This window comes from Bacillus rossius, chromosome 2 (assembly GCF_032445375.1).
Source record: "Bacillus rossius redtenbacheri isolate Brsri chromosome 2, Brsri_v3, whole genome shotgun sequence".
NCBI classification, from domain to species: domain Eukaryota; kingdom Metazoa; phylum Arthropoda; class Insecta; order Phasmatodea; family Bacillidae; genus Bacillus; species Bacillus rossius.
Genome location: NC_086331.1, coordinates 114,682,710 through 114,698,580, shown reverse-complemented (window position 1 = coordinate 114,698,580; position 15,871 = coordinate 114,682,710). Strand labels below are relative to the sequence as shown.

Here is a 15,871-nt window from a genome sequence, read left to right as displayed (position 1 = left end):
TAGGTAAAAACACATTTATTTTTAAAAAATACATGTTTCAGATCTCAAGTAAATATTTGCAAAGAATTAAATTGTAAAATTCTTTTGAATTTTCAAACGGATATTTTATTGGTCGATAACCACGTTGTCAAGACAATGTTGAAAGTTTGTTCATTGAATATCAAGACGAGAACTAGAGCAGATTTTCAAAGTGTTTATTTTATTTTAAACAAAGGACATAGAATTAAATGGTTAAGTTGTTTTGGAAAAACACAAAAAATTTAACGGGAGTCCGTTAAGAAATTAAATATAACATTTAAACAAAATATATTTAGCAGCATAGAGTTGCTAGTATTATATGCTCACAATTTTGTAAATTAAAGTGACTAAAAAATTTAAAAAAGAATAACAATTCTACTCACACAAAATATAATTGAAATCTCATAAAATTGACTTTAAAATAAAATAACCACTATTCATTGCACATGCATAACAAGTAATATAGCTTAAGAGGCCAAATACTTCTTTTGGAACCTTTTATGTCACGTCAAATATCATGAAGATAAAAATAAGTATGCATAAGTGGAATAAAATACTTAATTAATTTTATAATATAATGTCTACATAACATATTACACAAATTAAATCATATAAGAAAATTCTTTAAACGTAAAAAAAATCGTCAACGGTTTCCTGATTCCATGTCAAAGTATTTATAATTTTCTTGCACACCCAGTAGATGAACATATTCCTTAAAAAAAAAAATATCTCTCACAAGAAAAACTTGTGTGCCAAGTTCTTCTTCCTTGAATTATATTGCTGCGGTTTCAGTATCTGAATGTCTGCATATGTAATGAAGACAATAAATAAGTTTTATAACGGCCGCAAGTGACACGTACGGCACCATCTTCCCCCCACTAGAACAATATGTCACGTTGCCGGCGAAGGACAAATGCTTAAATTGGCAACTGCTTTGGCATATATAAAAGCCTCCTCGCGATCGAAGGCACTAAAGGCAAGCGAAGTTTTCCGAAGGCAACATCTCCATTCGGCAACAGCAAGATGCAGGGAATGACTCTGGTGAGTAGACGGCGTTCACAATTTTCAGCAGTTGGCACGACTTTTATTAAACGCTCTTGAAAAGATGCCATAAATTAGAACACATTTAATTTTTTTCTCCTGGTTCCTGTACAATTTTTATCCTAAGAGTTAAATTTAAAAAAAATGTATCAAATGCTAACTAAGGAGTTTCATTTCAGATGCTTGGTTGTCATAAGCAAGTATCACTGGTTTATAACGAAATTTTACAACTTTTATACCGAATCATGGCAGATCAACGTTTGACACGCTAACTTTTTTTTTCCAACGCCGTGGAAAAATTACAGTGGGCGGTTTAGCTAAGGGGAAGATAACGATGAACAATATTTTTCTTCCGCCTGATTAATAATTTCAAGGTAAAATCAAAAACTTTCATTCAAACGCACTTTTTTTCCAAGGAACAATCTCCGCAATATTCAACGCTTTAAATATTCAGCTTCAATTCTCAGGACAGAGATTGAATTATATTTTGTTTCGAATAACTAAGTAAATTACATAGCTGTAGACGGTTGTAATAGTATCTAAATGCTTGATGCGTATAGTTTCCCACGTGATATAATCAGCAACTTCTTTCTGGATATTTCAAGCTAGAAACTGTTATCATCAAACCGGGAAATAAATATTATTTTGTGTACAAATGATGCTCCAAAAAACATGTACTTTTGTGAAAATCATTTAACATGTTGTGTAGTATTTGGTCAAAATGCATACTAAAATGTTAAATTTTAAATACCAAACATATTGAATTAAAACTCGGACATACAAAGTGATGCGAGATTTTATAACCTCAACAATTCGCCAGATGCATCCACCATGGCACCTGATTGACAAATAAGCCGTTCATTGTGACCACAGAAAGTTTCTACTGATTTCATACAATTTCTTGGACATACGCCTTTGCAGTTTTGTACTCTTTGTCATGGAAAAAAACTCAAGAACTAAATTTTAGAATTTAAAATGAAAACATAAACATACAGAGAACAAAGCCTAAATAAGCTGATACCAAACGGATAAACCCAACGATAAACCTAAACAGGTATTAGGCACAACAAAACGACGACAGCACAGACGAACGCATCCAAACTTTATCAGACAGAAAAATAATTCCGTGGAAGTAATTAAGTCATGAACAAATGATAGAACAGACGAACACAGTGGGCTAACAACGACAAGGCAGTTTCAACAATAACAGTAAATGCAGTTACACAACAAAACCTGGACAACGCATCAAATATACAAACACAACGATGAAGATAAACAGATATTATGGACGACACAACGATGACAACACCAACGAACGCAGCAGGTTTCCTGTGTGCTGTCCGATATTTAAGTTTGAATGTGTTTGTCTGTTCTGTCGTCCTTGTGTTTTCCATAACACCTGTTCAGGTTCATCGTTGGTTTTAGTTCTCCTGTTTGACATGAGCGGATCTAGGCTTGTTTTCTGCGGGCTTGTGTTTTCATTTTTTTAATTCTTAGTTTGCGTTATTGAAAAATTTTTTCATGACAAACAGTGTAAAACGCAATGGCGCATGTCCAAGAAATTGCATTACATGGAAATTCACCATTGCGTGAAGCGTCCATGCATGAAGTGGTACGAGGTGGAAACTTCGAGAAGCGACGGGTCGCGCTAGAAGTAGCTGTGGTGGGGAAGCAGCTCTCCGCAGCGAGCGCTATGACAGACGTCAGCAGGGCTGCCAGTAGAGCCAACCTATATTGTACCACTTGGTCTCTGAAATTATACAAAATCGGATATCATCATACAAACCACCAAAACCGTTGAAAAATAGTTTGCAACAAGTATAGTTATTAATTTTTCCATTGCCGTGACTTACCATGAATAGGGAGAAGAATAAATATTCAATATCTGTTTATTTCTATCAACTTGAAGTCCTCAGTCTTGCCTGACGGGCAAAATTTATTACTTTGGCGGTACATTTTAAATCTAGAGAAGAAATGAAAATATTATGTTTGCGAAAAGTCATGTCATACACCCACATTTACACACATAGACAATATATATTAGGTGTATACCGAGTTAAGAATAAAAATGAAAATTAAGAATTGTTACAATAATTATAGACATTATATTACCATTCTCATTTATTTTACTTAATGCAAAAATAATATCCAACACCAGGTGATAATTCAACAATGGTTTTGTTTCATTCAACACACCATCCAGCATTAGTTAGCAGTACAGCAGTGCAATAGGTTGAAATTTACTGTGGTACAGGATTTTCTTTAGTCAACATTAGCAGAGTAATGAAGAGAATACAATTTCACTTGATATTATCTTTGAAAGATTTGTGCAATGGGAGTGCATGACTTGATATAAGTTTTTGAACATACGCCATTTCTAAGAACGTTTTCTGTTGAAGAAAAAATAAAAAATAAAAAGTAAATAAATAAAAATATCCAAAAAAGACAAAAAAACACAAAATTAAGCAAAAAATTGCTGTTGTCAACACGGATATAAACACCACAAAATATTCCGTAACAGAAATATGGTCAACAAACAAAGGAAAACAAAGAAAAATGTACTAAGAGAACGAAAAAAAAAAACACAAATGATGACGACACATATATATTGAACCCAAAAAAAAATATTTTTTAGTTTTTCTTCAACAGAAAAAGTTCTTAGCAATGGCGTATGTCCAAAAACTTACATCAAGTCAATTTCACTTGAATTTGTATATTTATATCCAATTATACAGAGACATGGGCTATACAAACAGGAAACATGGGATACCCATATTATACACATTTTGTATCCAATTGTACCTACAGGCAGCCCTGACGTCAGCGCCCGGCGCACGGACGACCCGTGCCGCAAGCAGGAACTGCCCATCGCTCGCTTTTTGTCTTGTTCACGTTTTTCCCCCCACAGAAAAAAAATTTATCAAGCACCTAATTTTTCGATTTGCTCACTTCACAGGACCTGCAAATTTGCCATCCAAAAGGATACCAGTATAATTCTACATAACGAAGCGATAAAGGTTTCAGAAGAAATTAATGCTCCCGATTCAAAACCATTATTTTTTTTCCTTCTTAAAGACAATGACAGACATCTTTGGTGAGACGCACTCGTCGATGCGAGGGATATTAAACAACAGACATTGTTTTGTAATGATTTAGTTCTGCTGTAAGAGTTGCTGGTCCGTCGTAACCTAACGGAATGTACACGGATAAAGTTTTGCTGTGTGATTGAGAGTGTGGACTTTATATTTGTTATGGTTGATTGGTGCATGCTGATGGCTAACAGAAACAAATTTTCGGAAAATTACACCAGTTGCATGAATCTTTAAAAGCAAAAATCTCTTTGTTTTAAAACACATTTAGTCTAATAGACTAAATGTAAATCTCAAGTGCGAGATTTATTTATATGACATTAACGTGGCTTTTTATATCTTCGACAGCGAGATAAAAAAAAACAGAGACAAACATGAACGCTTCACAAGGAGAGTCGTGAACAGACTGGATTGACTCTGTTATTTTAAAAAAACATTCTCCTTCGTTCACATGGCGTGACTGTGGGCAGTCACAGCAAACTGAAATCACAATGGCTGTACCAGCATTCGAACCCGAGTCCTCCCAAGTAAGAGTCTAGCATTTTACCACTGTTCTTCTTCACTTTTCCTTCAGAGTGTCATGTTTCTGTTTCGTTGATTCGAAGGTCCAAAGGAATCTCTGAGTACGTCTGAGCACGTCTCGTGGACAAAAGGCTGACGTGTGTGACGTCCTGTAATTGCAGGTGGTGTTGGCTGCCGTGCTCGCTGCGGTGTTGGGAGCGCCACAGTACAAGGAGCCGATACACATCATCGCCTACGAGAACAACTTGAACATCGACGGATCCTTCGGATTCGGGTACTTGCACACGATTGTTTCTCCCGCTTGCATCATGCCAGTTCTTCTGGGAAGACCCTGCAGTTTTGCGTACTTAAATAATGCATGAAGGCATAGCTTTTTTAAAAAAAAAATTACTTGCTAATACACGATAAGGTTCTTAAATTTAGTTTTAAACGTTATCGTACGATTATATTAGAATTATAATATGGTGATGGCATTTTGAAAGTAAATCTCTGATTTTATTTGGGAAAATTTAACGCAAATAAAGTAGGACTACTTTTTTTCCAGAGAAAAAATAATAATTATAAAAATTAAAAATTTATTAATACGATCCAAAAAGCATATTTAGAAATATAAAAAATTAGTACATTATTTGTTTAGTTTAGCAACCCGAAGAGAACCAAACTGTATTCCACTTATGAAACACCCTGAATCGACCCCGTCGGGAATCGATCCCGGGTCACGTTGGTGAGAGGCAACTTGGCCGCTCTCTTTTTATTTTTAAAATTTTTAATGGGTGGCACACCAGAAATTTTTGTGTCACCAGTGTGCCAATAATCCACCCCCCCCCCCCCTTGATGTATTTTTTTGTGTCACAGTGAGTCATTGTGCAATTGTAGTTGTGGTTGTAAAGAGTATTGATACTACACAAATTACATCCATGTCTTACCCGGGATTCGAACCCAGAACCCCCGCACCGTAGCCCAGTGCGTGGCCGACTACGCTACGAAGGCCGACAGCTCAGCCCACTGTGGCCATGTCGACGTGACGTCACAACGAAACATTTCCCATCAACTACGTCCATAAATGTTCGTCTCTCATTTATCCAGTCAGCTCCATGGCCTCAGTGGGTAGATATTCTTGCCCTGAGTCTCGTCAGCGATTTTGAAACAAACATTTACTTCCTGGATTAAGAACTGTGTGTCATGGCGATACATTGCCTCTGTACTGAGGGAGGCAATGGTTATAGACAGCGCGCGAGGAACCATCTCAATTCGTACGCCAGTGTGTGTTGCTCTGAGTTACCCAAGTTAGCATCTGGTGTCTCTCTTTTCGCTGGTTGCTGACAGGCGCCTGGGACAGACTCTCTGACACTTCCGTCTTGCTTTCTCCATGGACAGCAATTAGCACACCTCTAATACCTGAAGCTTTCTCTGGCGAAGAGTGGGTTTTGTCATTTAGTGTTCTTTGGAGCCATCCATGAGTGAATATGTGATTGTGTGCGCGCCTACGTGTATGTGTTCGGCTCACCACGATTCAAACAAAATTTCCCAACAGAATTCTCCTCCTTTTTCTAAATGTATCTAATTGATTTTTTTTACCTCAACTAAGTGTGATACATTACTAGGAACTTTTAAAAGGCTACTCTCGTGATCTAACGTAACTGGTGTGACATATGTAGAAGTATTCTCGAAGTAATTAATATGTTTTTTATAATCATTCCAAGCTGCTAAAACTTAAAGGAATTCGAGAAAATATTGTTTATACCTTGGCTTGCCGAAACTTTGGAAAAATAGTCCATACAGTAAACACTGCAAAAAAAAGCCAACACTGACATAAAATATATAAATTTCACTTTTTATGAATATAAAAAATCGTAATAAATTAATTAATCAGATTTTTTAACATCTTAAAATAATATTTATAAAACTGACACAAAGTACTGAATTTCTGAACCTATAAAATTTAGGTAGCTGTCAAAAGTTAAATTACTAGACCAAGATTAAATAAACAATAAAATTTTCTAATAGGTAAAGTTGTTTACTTTCACGATTCTTGTGACAACTGGGTCGACTAAGAGGAGTTAGAGAATAATCATTCCGTGTGAGGAAAAAACAGAATCGCAGAAAAAAAACAAGCGTTAATACAATTAATTCTTATGAGTGAATTCAGGATCCTTCGCTCCCCCTCCATTTTTAGTAAGAAACGTTGGCTATTGAGTTTTCTCAGGGTGCTCCCCCATCTCTGCTGCCACTCAGACGTCACTCCGTGCCACATTGAGTTATGACGGGCATTAGCCACTCCCACAGCAAACAGCTCCCGTCTTTTCCTCCGTAGATACTGTCTGCCGTTACGCCCTATAATTATAGTGCCAAGTATTATCAAACAGCCAATCCGGATGCGGTATGCGTTTGAAAGTCGAGAGCCTCAAATGAAATAGAAACGTTTCCCTCCAGACATTAGAAATGGTTTAAGACTTTGCCTTAGCCACTATTGTTAGTTATTGTACTTTCACATCATAATTTTGTTTTAAGTAGGCAGTATTGTAATTATTATGCTTCTATAAATTCGTGTTTTAATTATTGATTTAAAATAATTTTTTAACACTGCATTTGGTAATTGATTTTTAAATTGTTTTATAATCTTAGTTATTATTTATTAAATTGATTTTAGAAACTAAATTTTTAATCTTTCTTAACACTTAAAGTATCATGAAAAATGTTTGTATGTTTGGCTGTTTTGCCAGTGTTTCTAGTGCTGCCATGTTTGCTAGTGTTCGCAGTGTTGCCAGTGTTGATAGTGTTATCAGTGTTGCAAGGGCTGCTAGTGTTAGCAGATTTGCAAGTGTTGCCAGTGTTCGCAGTCTTGCCAGTATTTCCAAGGTTGCCATTGTAGACATTGTTAGCAGTACATTTATTTATTTTATGTAATAATTAAATTTAATTAAAATACATTTTGATATTTCCCATAAGACAAATAACCTCAAATTCGCAGTTATTTGAATTTAAAAAAAAACTATGAATTATATTTTTAAAAAAAATTTGTTACACGACAAAGGGTATATAAAACAGATAATTTTAAATTTTTACAACACACTCTCATTTCATAGTAGAACTGAAAAGTACATTGGCATTTAAAGTCGTTAAAACAAATAATAACACGCATTAAGGTGATATTTTTTTTAAACCATCAAAAATGTTCATATTATTGATTCAATCTAAATAATCAGCCTAAATACGAATTATAAATAATTTTAAAAACTACCTCCTTAAGGAGTCCTCATAGCTTTGGGTTATATTTGTGTTAGTAAGTTGTCACCTCTAAGTACAAGGTTCTGAATTGGTGCGAAATCTTTACGTCGAGCACAGGCAAACTATGCGATTTGAGTGGTGAAACTGGTAACAATTCCATTATATGGCGAAGAAATGAAATTAAAGGAGTATTGAAATTCCCTTTAGTTCTTTCATGTAGTTTAACCGGAGATTTAATGCAAAAGTATTATTCTGAAAATACCCCTTTCTAGCCATTTTCAATATTTAAAAAAAGACAGTTTTAAAACGAAATACCTAAGGAAACAATTTTAACATTAAGATTGGAACATATAATTAAATGCTTTTTGTAAGCAAACACCACTCGGATATCCTGAGCAGTTTTTAATTCACGTTCGTTCTTCCAGATCTGTGCACACCCAGTTACGCAAGAACCTTTGGTTCATTGACTATGATGCATGCATATCCGCGTCATCATCATAAAATTTTTGTTGGAACATTCTTTAAATGATTCATTCAATGGGGAATTTTTAATTAATATAATATTTTGAACATACGCCATTGCAGTTTTGCTTTATTTGTCATGGGAAAAACTCAATAATGCAAAGTTAAAAAAAATAAAGAAAATATAAACCACCAGAGAACAAGCCTAAATCAGCTGACTTCGAACAGATGAACCCATAAACGAACCTAAATAAGTATCATGGACAACACAACGACGTCAGCACAGACGAACACATTCAAACTTAAAATACCAGACAGTCCAAGAATTACATTTAGTCATGAAAAAATAACAGCACAGACGTACACAGTGGGCTAACAACGACGTGACAGTTTCAACAAGAACAGAAAACGCAGAGACAGACAACAAACCTGGACAACTCAGCAAACATACGCAAACAACGATGAAAATAAACAGGTATTATGGAAAACACGACGACAGCACTGACGAACACTTAGTTTCCTTTGACAAAACCGTTGTAACGTTTCGGGTACTAGCATCTGTTCCCGTCATCAGGTACAAACAGGTTCATTGTTGGGTCCAACTGTTCGACATCAGCAGATTTAGCCTTGTTCTCTGTAGGTTTATGTTTTCATTTTTATTTATTATTTTGCATTTTCGAGTTTTTTTGTTGGAATTATTGCGTCACGGTCACAAACGGGGAATTAACATTCTGTGTTCATATACCTGTGCAATTCATGCAAGTAAACTTTCCAAATCCCATCTGAATACTTCATAGTAAACTGTGGTATAAAATTGGAGCACAACAAATTTGATTACATAATTTGAAAGAGAATTAGATCTACCGTCAGACTATCTTATTTCAATCCCAATCTTCAGAATGACATAGAAAGTTGGCCAGCATCAAATCAAAAATTTAAAAATGCCAGTAATATAATTTGTAAAACGTTTTCTACGTTTCCTTGATTAAAAAATGTACATACTACTCATCAAATTTTACTAAATATAATGCATATAAAAGATCTTATTTAAACAGATGTGGAAATAATGCTTAAGTAGGGTTAGAAAATTATGATTGAATGATAGAAAAATTGAATAAATTTAAGTATTTTAGAGATAGAAGGTATAAAATAAAAACTCGATAGTAAATTAAACAAGTACATCTTTTATTACACAATAACCATATATGGAATAATCACATTGAAATTAAATGGTTTGTTTTGATTTCTTTAAACCAATACATCTTCTAAAAAATGATTGTATAGTAACTTTTTCTTCTTCTTACATAACTGCTCAAAGTGCTTCTCTTCTTCCTGAAAACAGATCCAAAAAAAACTTTAATTGTGTCTCTATGTTTTGAATGCATTTGCATTTTATATTTTGTTAAAAATTTAGTTTCCGATTTGGATAGAAAATATTTTGTTTGTCTTAATTTGTCATTCCGTCTTACCAGAATTTATACACATGTATAGTCGTTCAAAGTTATACTTACTTGGCGTCATAAAAAAACTTAAATTTTGCGTGCAAATGATTAACAGAAATTATATATTAAAAGGACTGGAGTGATATAAATACAGTTGGTAAAGAATAAGTTCACTCAAATTAAAAATTAAATAAGTACTCAGTATTAAATAGTAATACGAACACAACTATAAAATCATTTGATTTAGTTAAATAACCGAGATAAAATAAAAAAATTTGATAATCAAAGAATTTGTATGTAGCATGTAGTATGTAGCTTTTTTTTATCCTGTAAAAATTTCGTTGCATGGTGTGCGCGCATCGTAAAAATTCACTCTCATAATTTTTCCATAACGCTCTCTAATTGCGTTTCAAAACTAATTTCCTTATATATGTTATGTTTTATACGAAAAAAAATATGGTTTTTCTTTTAGACGATATTTTCCGTCTCACTAATGTAACACGATCAAATTCTCCTACACTTCCCTTCCTCCCTCCAGTAATCGATAAATGCCGACAGCGCGCCTTGTTTTGCTCGTGACGCGCTGTCAGACGCGTTGTGAGACGCGTTGTGAGACGCGCTGTCAGACGCGCTGTGGGACGCGCTGCGTGACGCGCTGCGTGACGCGCTGTCAGACGCGCTGTGGGACGCGCTGTCAGACGCGCTGCGTGACGCGCTGCATGACGCGCTGTCGGACGCGCTGCGTGGCGCGTTGTCAGACGCGCTGCGTGACGCGCTGTCAGACGCGCTGTGGGACGCGCTGTCAGACGCGCTGCGTGGCGCGTTGTCAGACGCGCTGCGTGACGCGCTGTCAGACGCGCTGTGGGACGCGCTGTCAGACGCGCTGCGTGACGCGCTGCATGACGCGCTGTCAGACGCGCTGCGTGGCGCGTTGTCAGACGCGCTGCGTGACGCGCTGTCAGACGCGCTGTGGGACGCGCTGTCAGACGCGCTGCGTGACGCGCTGCATGACGCGCTGTCGGACGCACTGTGAGACGCGCTGTGAGACGCGCTGTGAGACGCGCTGTGGGACGCGCTGTCAGACGCGCTGCGTGACGCGCTGCGTGACGCGCTGTCGGACGCGCTGTGAGACGCGTGGGGTGCGCAGGTACGAGAGCGAGGACGGCACCAAGCACGAGCAGGCGGGCAGCCAGCGGGCGCTCGGGCCCAAGCCCGAGGACGCGGGCACGGTGATCGAGGGCGCCTACAGCTACACGGGCGACGACGGCAAGCGCTACGAGCTGCGCTTCACCGCCGACGAGAACGGCTTCCAGCCGGTGGCGGACTTCCTGCCGCCGCTGCCCGAGCACGCGGCGCGCCAGATCGCCGCCGCTCAGGCGGAGGACCGCGCCGCCGGCCCGCGGCCGCTGTAGCCGCGAGACCACGCCCCTTCTGCGCGCGCCGACTAGCCTCTTGGCTCTCCGCAGGCTAGACCCTCAATTAAACACTACTCTCGCATGTCATTACTTTATTACCTAACCAAACATTTCCCGCAATGTGAAGACAACCCCATCTGTGATACAATTTTATCCTGTATTTGATTGATTAAAAATGTAAAAAAAAAAAAATTAAAATAAAGCCCGGGAAATATTTAAACTTTGTTTTATTCTTTCACACTCAGCACAATGAATTACTTATTGAGATAAATAACGAGGAAATTTTTTTTTTATTTTTATTATGGTTTCCTAATGCGACTAAATTTTTCAAACACTCTGTACGAATCCAAGAAAGATGGTATCTATTCACGTCAAAACACATTAGGACTACACAAAAATCTTTAACAGAGAGCTATATTTATTGATAAAAAAAACCAAACGATGATGCACTAAAAATTAACGGAACCTTCCATAAGCATAATTATTGTGTACTGCACCCGCTTTTAGGTAACCATGTGAAAAAATAAATCTACGAACGATTTTACAATTATTAAAATTATACATTATGCATATACTGTGGACAAACATCAGGACCTTTAGGTGCAGTTTAAGTAGTTTCAACCAGAGTGTCCACGGAGGATGTGATTACTGAGGCGTCACGTTCATGCAGCGAAAGTTGAAGACTCAGTGCCTACCCTCGGATTGACTTGATTAAAAATAACTTAGACTGTTAGATATACGGAATATGTTACCGAAATTCAAGTTACTGCAGACTGACGGAAATATGCTTCATGTTTACTACCTACGTACTTTTAATTTACAGAACATTTCTAATTTTTATTTATTTTTTAACTTTAGTTGTCGAGGACAAACACAGCGGAGTGTTTTTATGCTGATTAAGCCCGAAAATGTTCGTTCCTATTGCCGTTAAGAAAATAACACCATTTGCATATGTCCTTGTGGTATAAAAATGTGTAAAAAACAGCCAAATATAGACTAATACTCTTAAGAATCCTCAACGTTACAGAAAACTTCCATTACTCGAATTTCCAGTTCTATAAATTCCAAATTATCCTAATAACTCTGTGTTAAAATCACGGGGTGTTTTTATACAGAATGAGACAGAATTAGAGCTACAACATTCGCTTCTATGTTCATAAAGTAAAAAAAAAGAAAACTTAACGTGTTAACGTAACGGATGTAGCGTTATCGGCCTTACTTGCACGCAAACCACACCAGTCTGCTGTCATTAGTTGACTGTCCGCTGCGAAAATTTTCAAAAGTTAAAACCACTCTAGTACCAGAATAAGAGTAGATATTGATTGAGGAGGTACTACCGTTTTGGAAACAATACGGACGTCTTTGGTATATAAATAATGACGGATATTCCAGAAAGTATATTACAGTCCTTAACAGGAGATTTCCACTCTTTTTTTTAAATCTTTAGTTGGATATGGAGACACTTTGAAAGCACCAAGCACCACAAGCACTTCTTGTATACTGCTCTGGTGGTCGTGTCTCCTGGTTTGGTCAGAGCATGTGTAAGGCAAGGCGCTGACAAGGATGGTATAGACACTGGGTCGTGTCTGGTAGTTGTGTTGAAGCATGTGTAGGGGCCTTAACTCGTTGAGGGCCTTTCATTTTAAATTCACCGTACGCTGTTGTCGAATCGCTTGGATCCGAGGCTATGGGATGAATTGAGCACACGGACAAAGTGTACGCTTTCGTGCCAAGTTGTGTTCACCACTGAGTGAAAAGGTTGAAAACACCATAAAGAGTTATTTTTATAGTGGTGTGTGTACGTGGATTTATTTCAGTACTATACGCGTTTTTATTGGTGGTTGTCTCATCGACGACTTGTTCATTGGAAATGTAAACTCTGAGACGAATCAGAACAAGGATACAGGGAAATGTATCGGCCTTGGACCATTGAAAGTAGCCATCCAAACATTGGACAGTAAGCCAAAAATGCCAGGCCGGGTTTAGAGCTCGGGTTCTCTGGAATGCGAGTAGTGATGTGTCCTTCATGAACGATTCGTTTTAAATGAACAAAAAAATAGTAATAGGTGAACGAAACCATATGTTTCGTTCGCTGTGTAAGGAGTAGGCTCTTTCAGAGTCAATTACTCGAAAGCTGAACACGATTCGGGAGAATACAAAACGCAGAGAGAACGAGAGAAGTGAACCAGCCCGCCTGATTCCTTCGTAAAATGACTCATGATTCAGGGGAGTCAGAGTAATCAGTAATTGCAGCGTGTGCATGTTTACTAGAGCAAACGATAACCAGTCAAAGAAAAAAGGTAACATGAAAAGTGGTGGTAGTAGGGGTCAGCGACTGAACAAGTGTGGCATTAAAATTATTATTAATGTATTGACTAGGTTTAGTTCACTAAATCTATCTGTTGGATCCTTTAAATGTAATCACGCACATTTTTGGTGACAGCTAGACGTCTGGAAATTGAGCTATCCGAGCCGACCAGATTACGATGTCGCTGGCCAGGAGACACTGCCAGCCGCCTAGACGTAACGGATACTTGAATACGTGAACGAGTTATGACTTTAGAGATGTGCAGGAGCACATTGTTTGTGGTCAGAACTAAAAGAACGAAATAAACGAATCTTTTGAACGAATCATTACACGGAGCTCATTAAAATGAGTCGATTCGGTCAATTGAATCGTTCTGCCAATCACTTGGGGCAGTGTTCCAAGACGTAGCGAATAAGCAATGCCTCGTTGGGATGCAACCGTAACCTAAGTCGCGAGCCGCATTTCAGAACGTGTCCAAACTGTACCTCAGTACGGAAACAAATCTGCAACCGTTTAAATTAACAATTCCCTGCGCGAGGCTAGAAACTGTTTTAAACGCATTGCAGCGGACTTTTCGCAACCATCTATACAATTGTTACGGCAAAAATAGTAGTGATAACAGCAACGTCGCACACAAATTTAACCTCTTTTATAATTTTCTCAAGAACTTTTTTAGTTGCAATGATTTATCGTTACGACCATTAATGTTTCGCTATCATAAAGTTTTATTTTGGCAATCCAATACGCTTGGTACGTCCCACGATGGTCACGAAAATCACTATATACGAGTTAATGGCGCCAGACGCGGGTCCGCCATCTAGAAGAAATCAACGAAAAAGTGAGCTCTGCGCAGACACGGAATTTGAACAACAGATCGGCAACGAATAGGACACCAAAATTCGTTCCCTAAAAACAAGGGACTGTTTGTGTCCTAGTGTGCAAAATGAATACGGTTAGGGCCCAGGTGTGACATATTCAACACCTGAACCCAGGGGCGCAACAACTAAATTTCCAAAAGGGGGGAGGGCAATATACCTTTTTATAAAGAATCATCGATCCCCCCTATTGAAGCGGGGGGTCCGGGGGTCCAACCCCGGGAAAATTTGTATTTCAAGCTGGAAAATGGTGCTATTTAAGCAGTTTTATTATCTAAAAATTGATTACACAGCTCTTTCTTAGCCCCCGTTTGCCCCCACTTCAAGGTTTCAGAGGGGGGGGGGGCAAACCACCCCCCCCTGTTGTTGCGCCCCTGCCTGAACCTTTATTTTTGTGTCTTGTAATACCGGCCTTAGTGCGAGTTCCGTGTCTGCGCACGGCGCAGTTGCATGTGTCGGGTGATGAGCAGGGAGAGTCAATCGTGACCGACCGACAGGCTGGAACCGGTTCCGACCGGCGCGGAGCGCGCTTCCTCGTCGGCCGCAGGGTTGCCAACGGCAGCGAACACAAACACCGGGAAGCACAGCTGGGAACAGCTAAATATTTCAAGTAGAACAACTGGCATTTTCAATCACAAGGCTAAATCGCGCGCAGCATAACATCTCAGGAAGTCACCAAACAAATAACGTACGAAATCCTACAGCAGAATTTTTTAATGGGTTTTTTAACGTCTCGTTTGCACCGAGGCTATTAAAGAAGACAACTCACAGCGTCGTATACCTGGAGTACTGGATAAGAAATCGTTTTTGGTTTAAGGTAAAGGAATTATCCAAGAATTTGCCTGGGGTGGTAGGAAACCACACCTGGCCCTCAATAACACGAGTTCATTGCATCACTCCACTCTACGTGGAAATTAACCATGTTAGTTAAATGCCCGTCTACAATTGCAATGTCCTAAACTGTGTCCAACGGACACTGGTCGCTGATTGGCCTACGTGACCCTCTGACGTCATGCGTGGTATGGCCGATGGTCCGAATCTCCCTGGTCCGAATACGGTGGTTAACTTGAACTTTTTGTCCCTATGTGTGTCCTTTGGTAGCATAGAAGAATGAACTCTCGTGATATTTGCTGTTACCGGTTCATGCTTCAAATGGTAAACAGAAAATAAGGGACATTCATTATCATTTAATTTTGCCTTATATAATAAATATTCAAAGCTTAGCTGTGTACATATTTACAAAATATGAAAGTAGTAAACAAAAGCTATTGAAAAACAATTATTTCGACGCTCTATTTACTGCGCTCTGGTGACTACCTTTAGATCTCATTATATACGGACATCAGAAATCGTAATTGTAGAGAGGGCTGTTTTCCGTGCGACAATGTGACGTAATTCACATTAGGATAAGGACACGGACCACCCATATATTTTTCCATGCCGTTTTCATCTCATCAATATTAATCTTCTT

At 38.3% G+C, this 15,871-nt stretch overlaps 1 protein-coding gene across 1 annotated transcript; it reads left to right on the top strand.

Moving 5' to 3' along the window:
• The first annotated feature begins 951 nt into the window (after positions 1-951).
• LOC134528818 (flexible cuticle protein 12-like) lies at positions 952-11,429 on the top strand. Its single transcript, XM_063362483.1, has 3 exons — positions 952-1,059; positions 4,832-4,944; positions 10,950-11,429. The coding sequence occupies exons 1-3, from the start codon at positions 1,042-1,044 to the stop codon at positions 11,212-11,214; spliced, it is 396 nt and encodes a 131-aa protein (XP_063218553.1). The 5' UTR covers positions 952-1,041; the 3' UTR covers positions 11,215-11,429.
• The last annotated feature ends 4,442 nt before the right edge of the window (positions 11,430-15,871 follow it).

Bases quoted from the DNA above. Each gene is read 5' to 3' on its own strand.
- LOC134528818 (XM_063362483.1), top strand. The intron at 4,945-10,949 runs GTACTTGCACAC...TGGGGTGCGCAG, and splicing joins GACGGATCCTTCGGATTCGG to GTACGAGAGCGAGGACGGCA.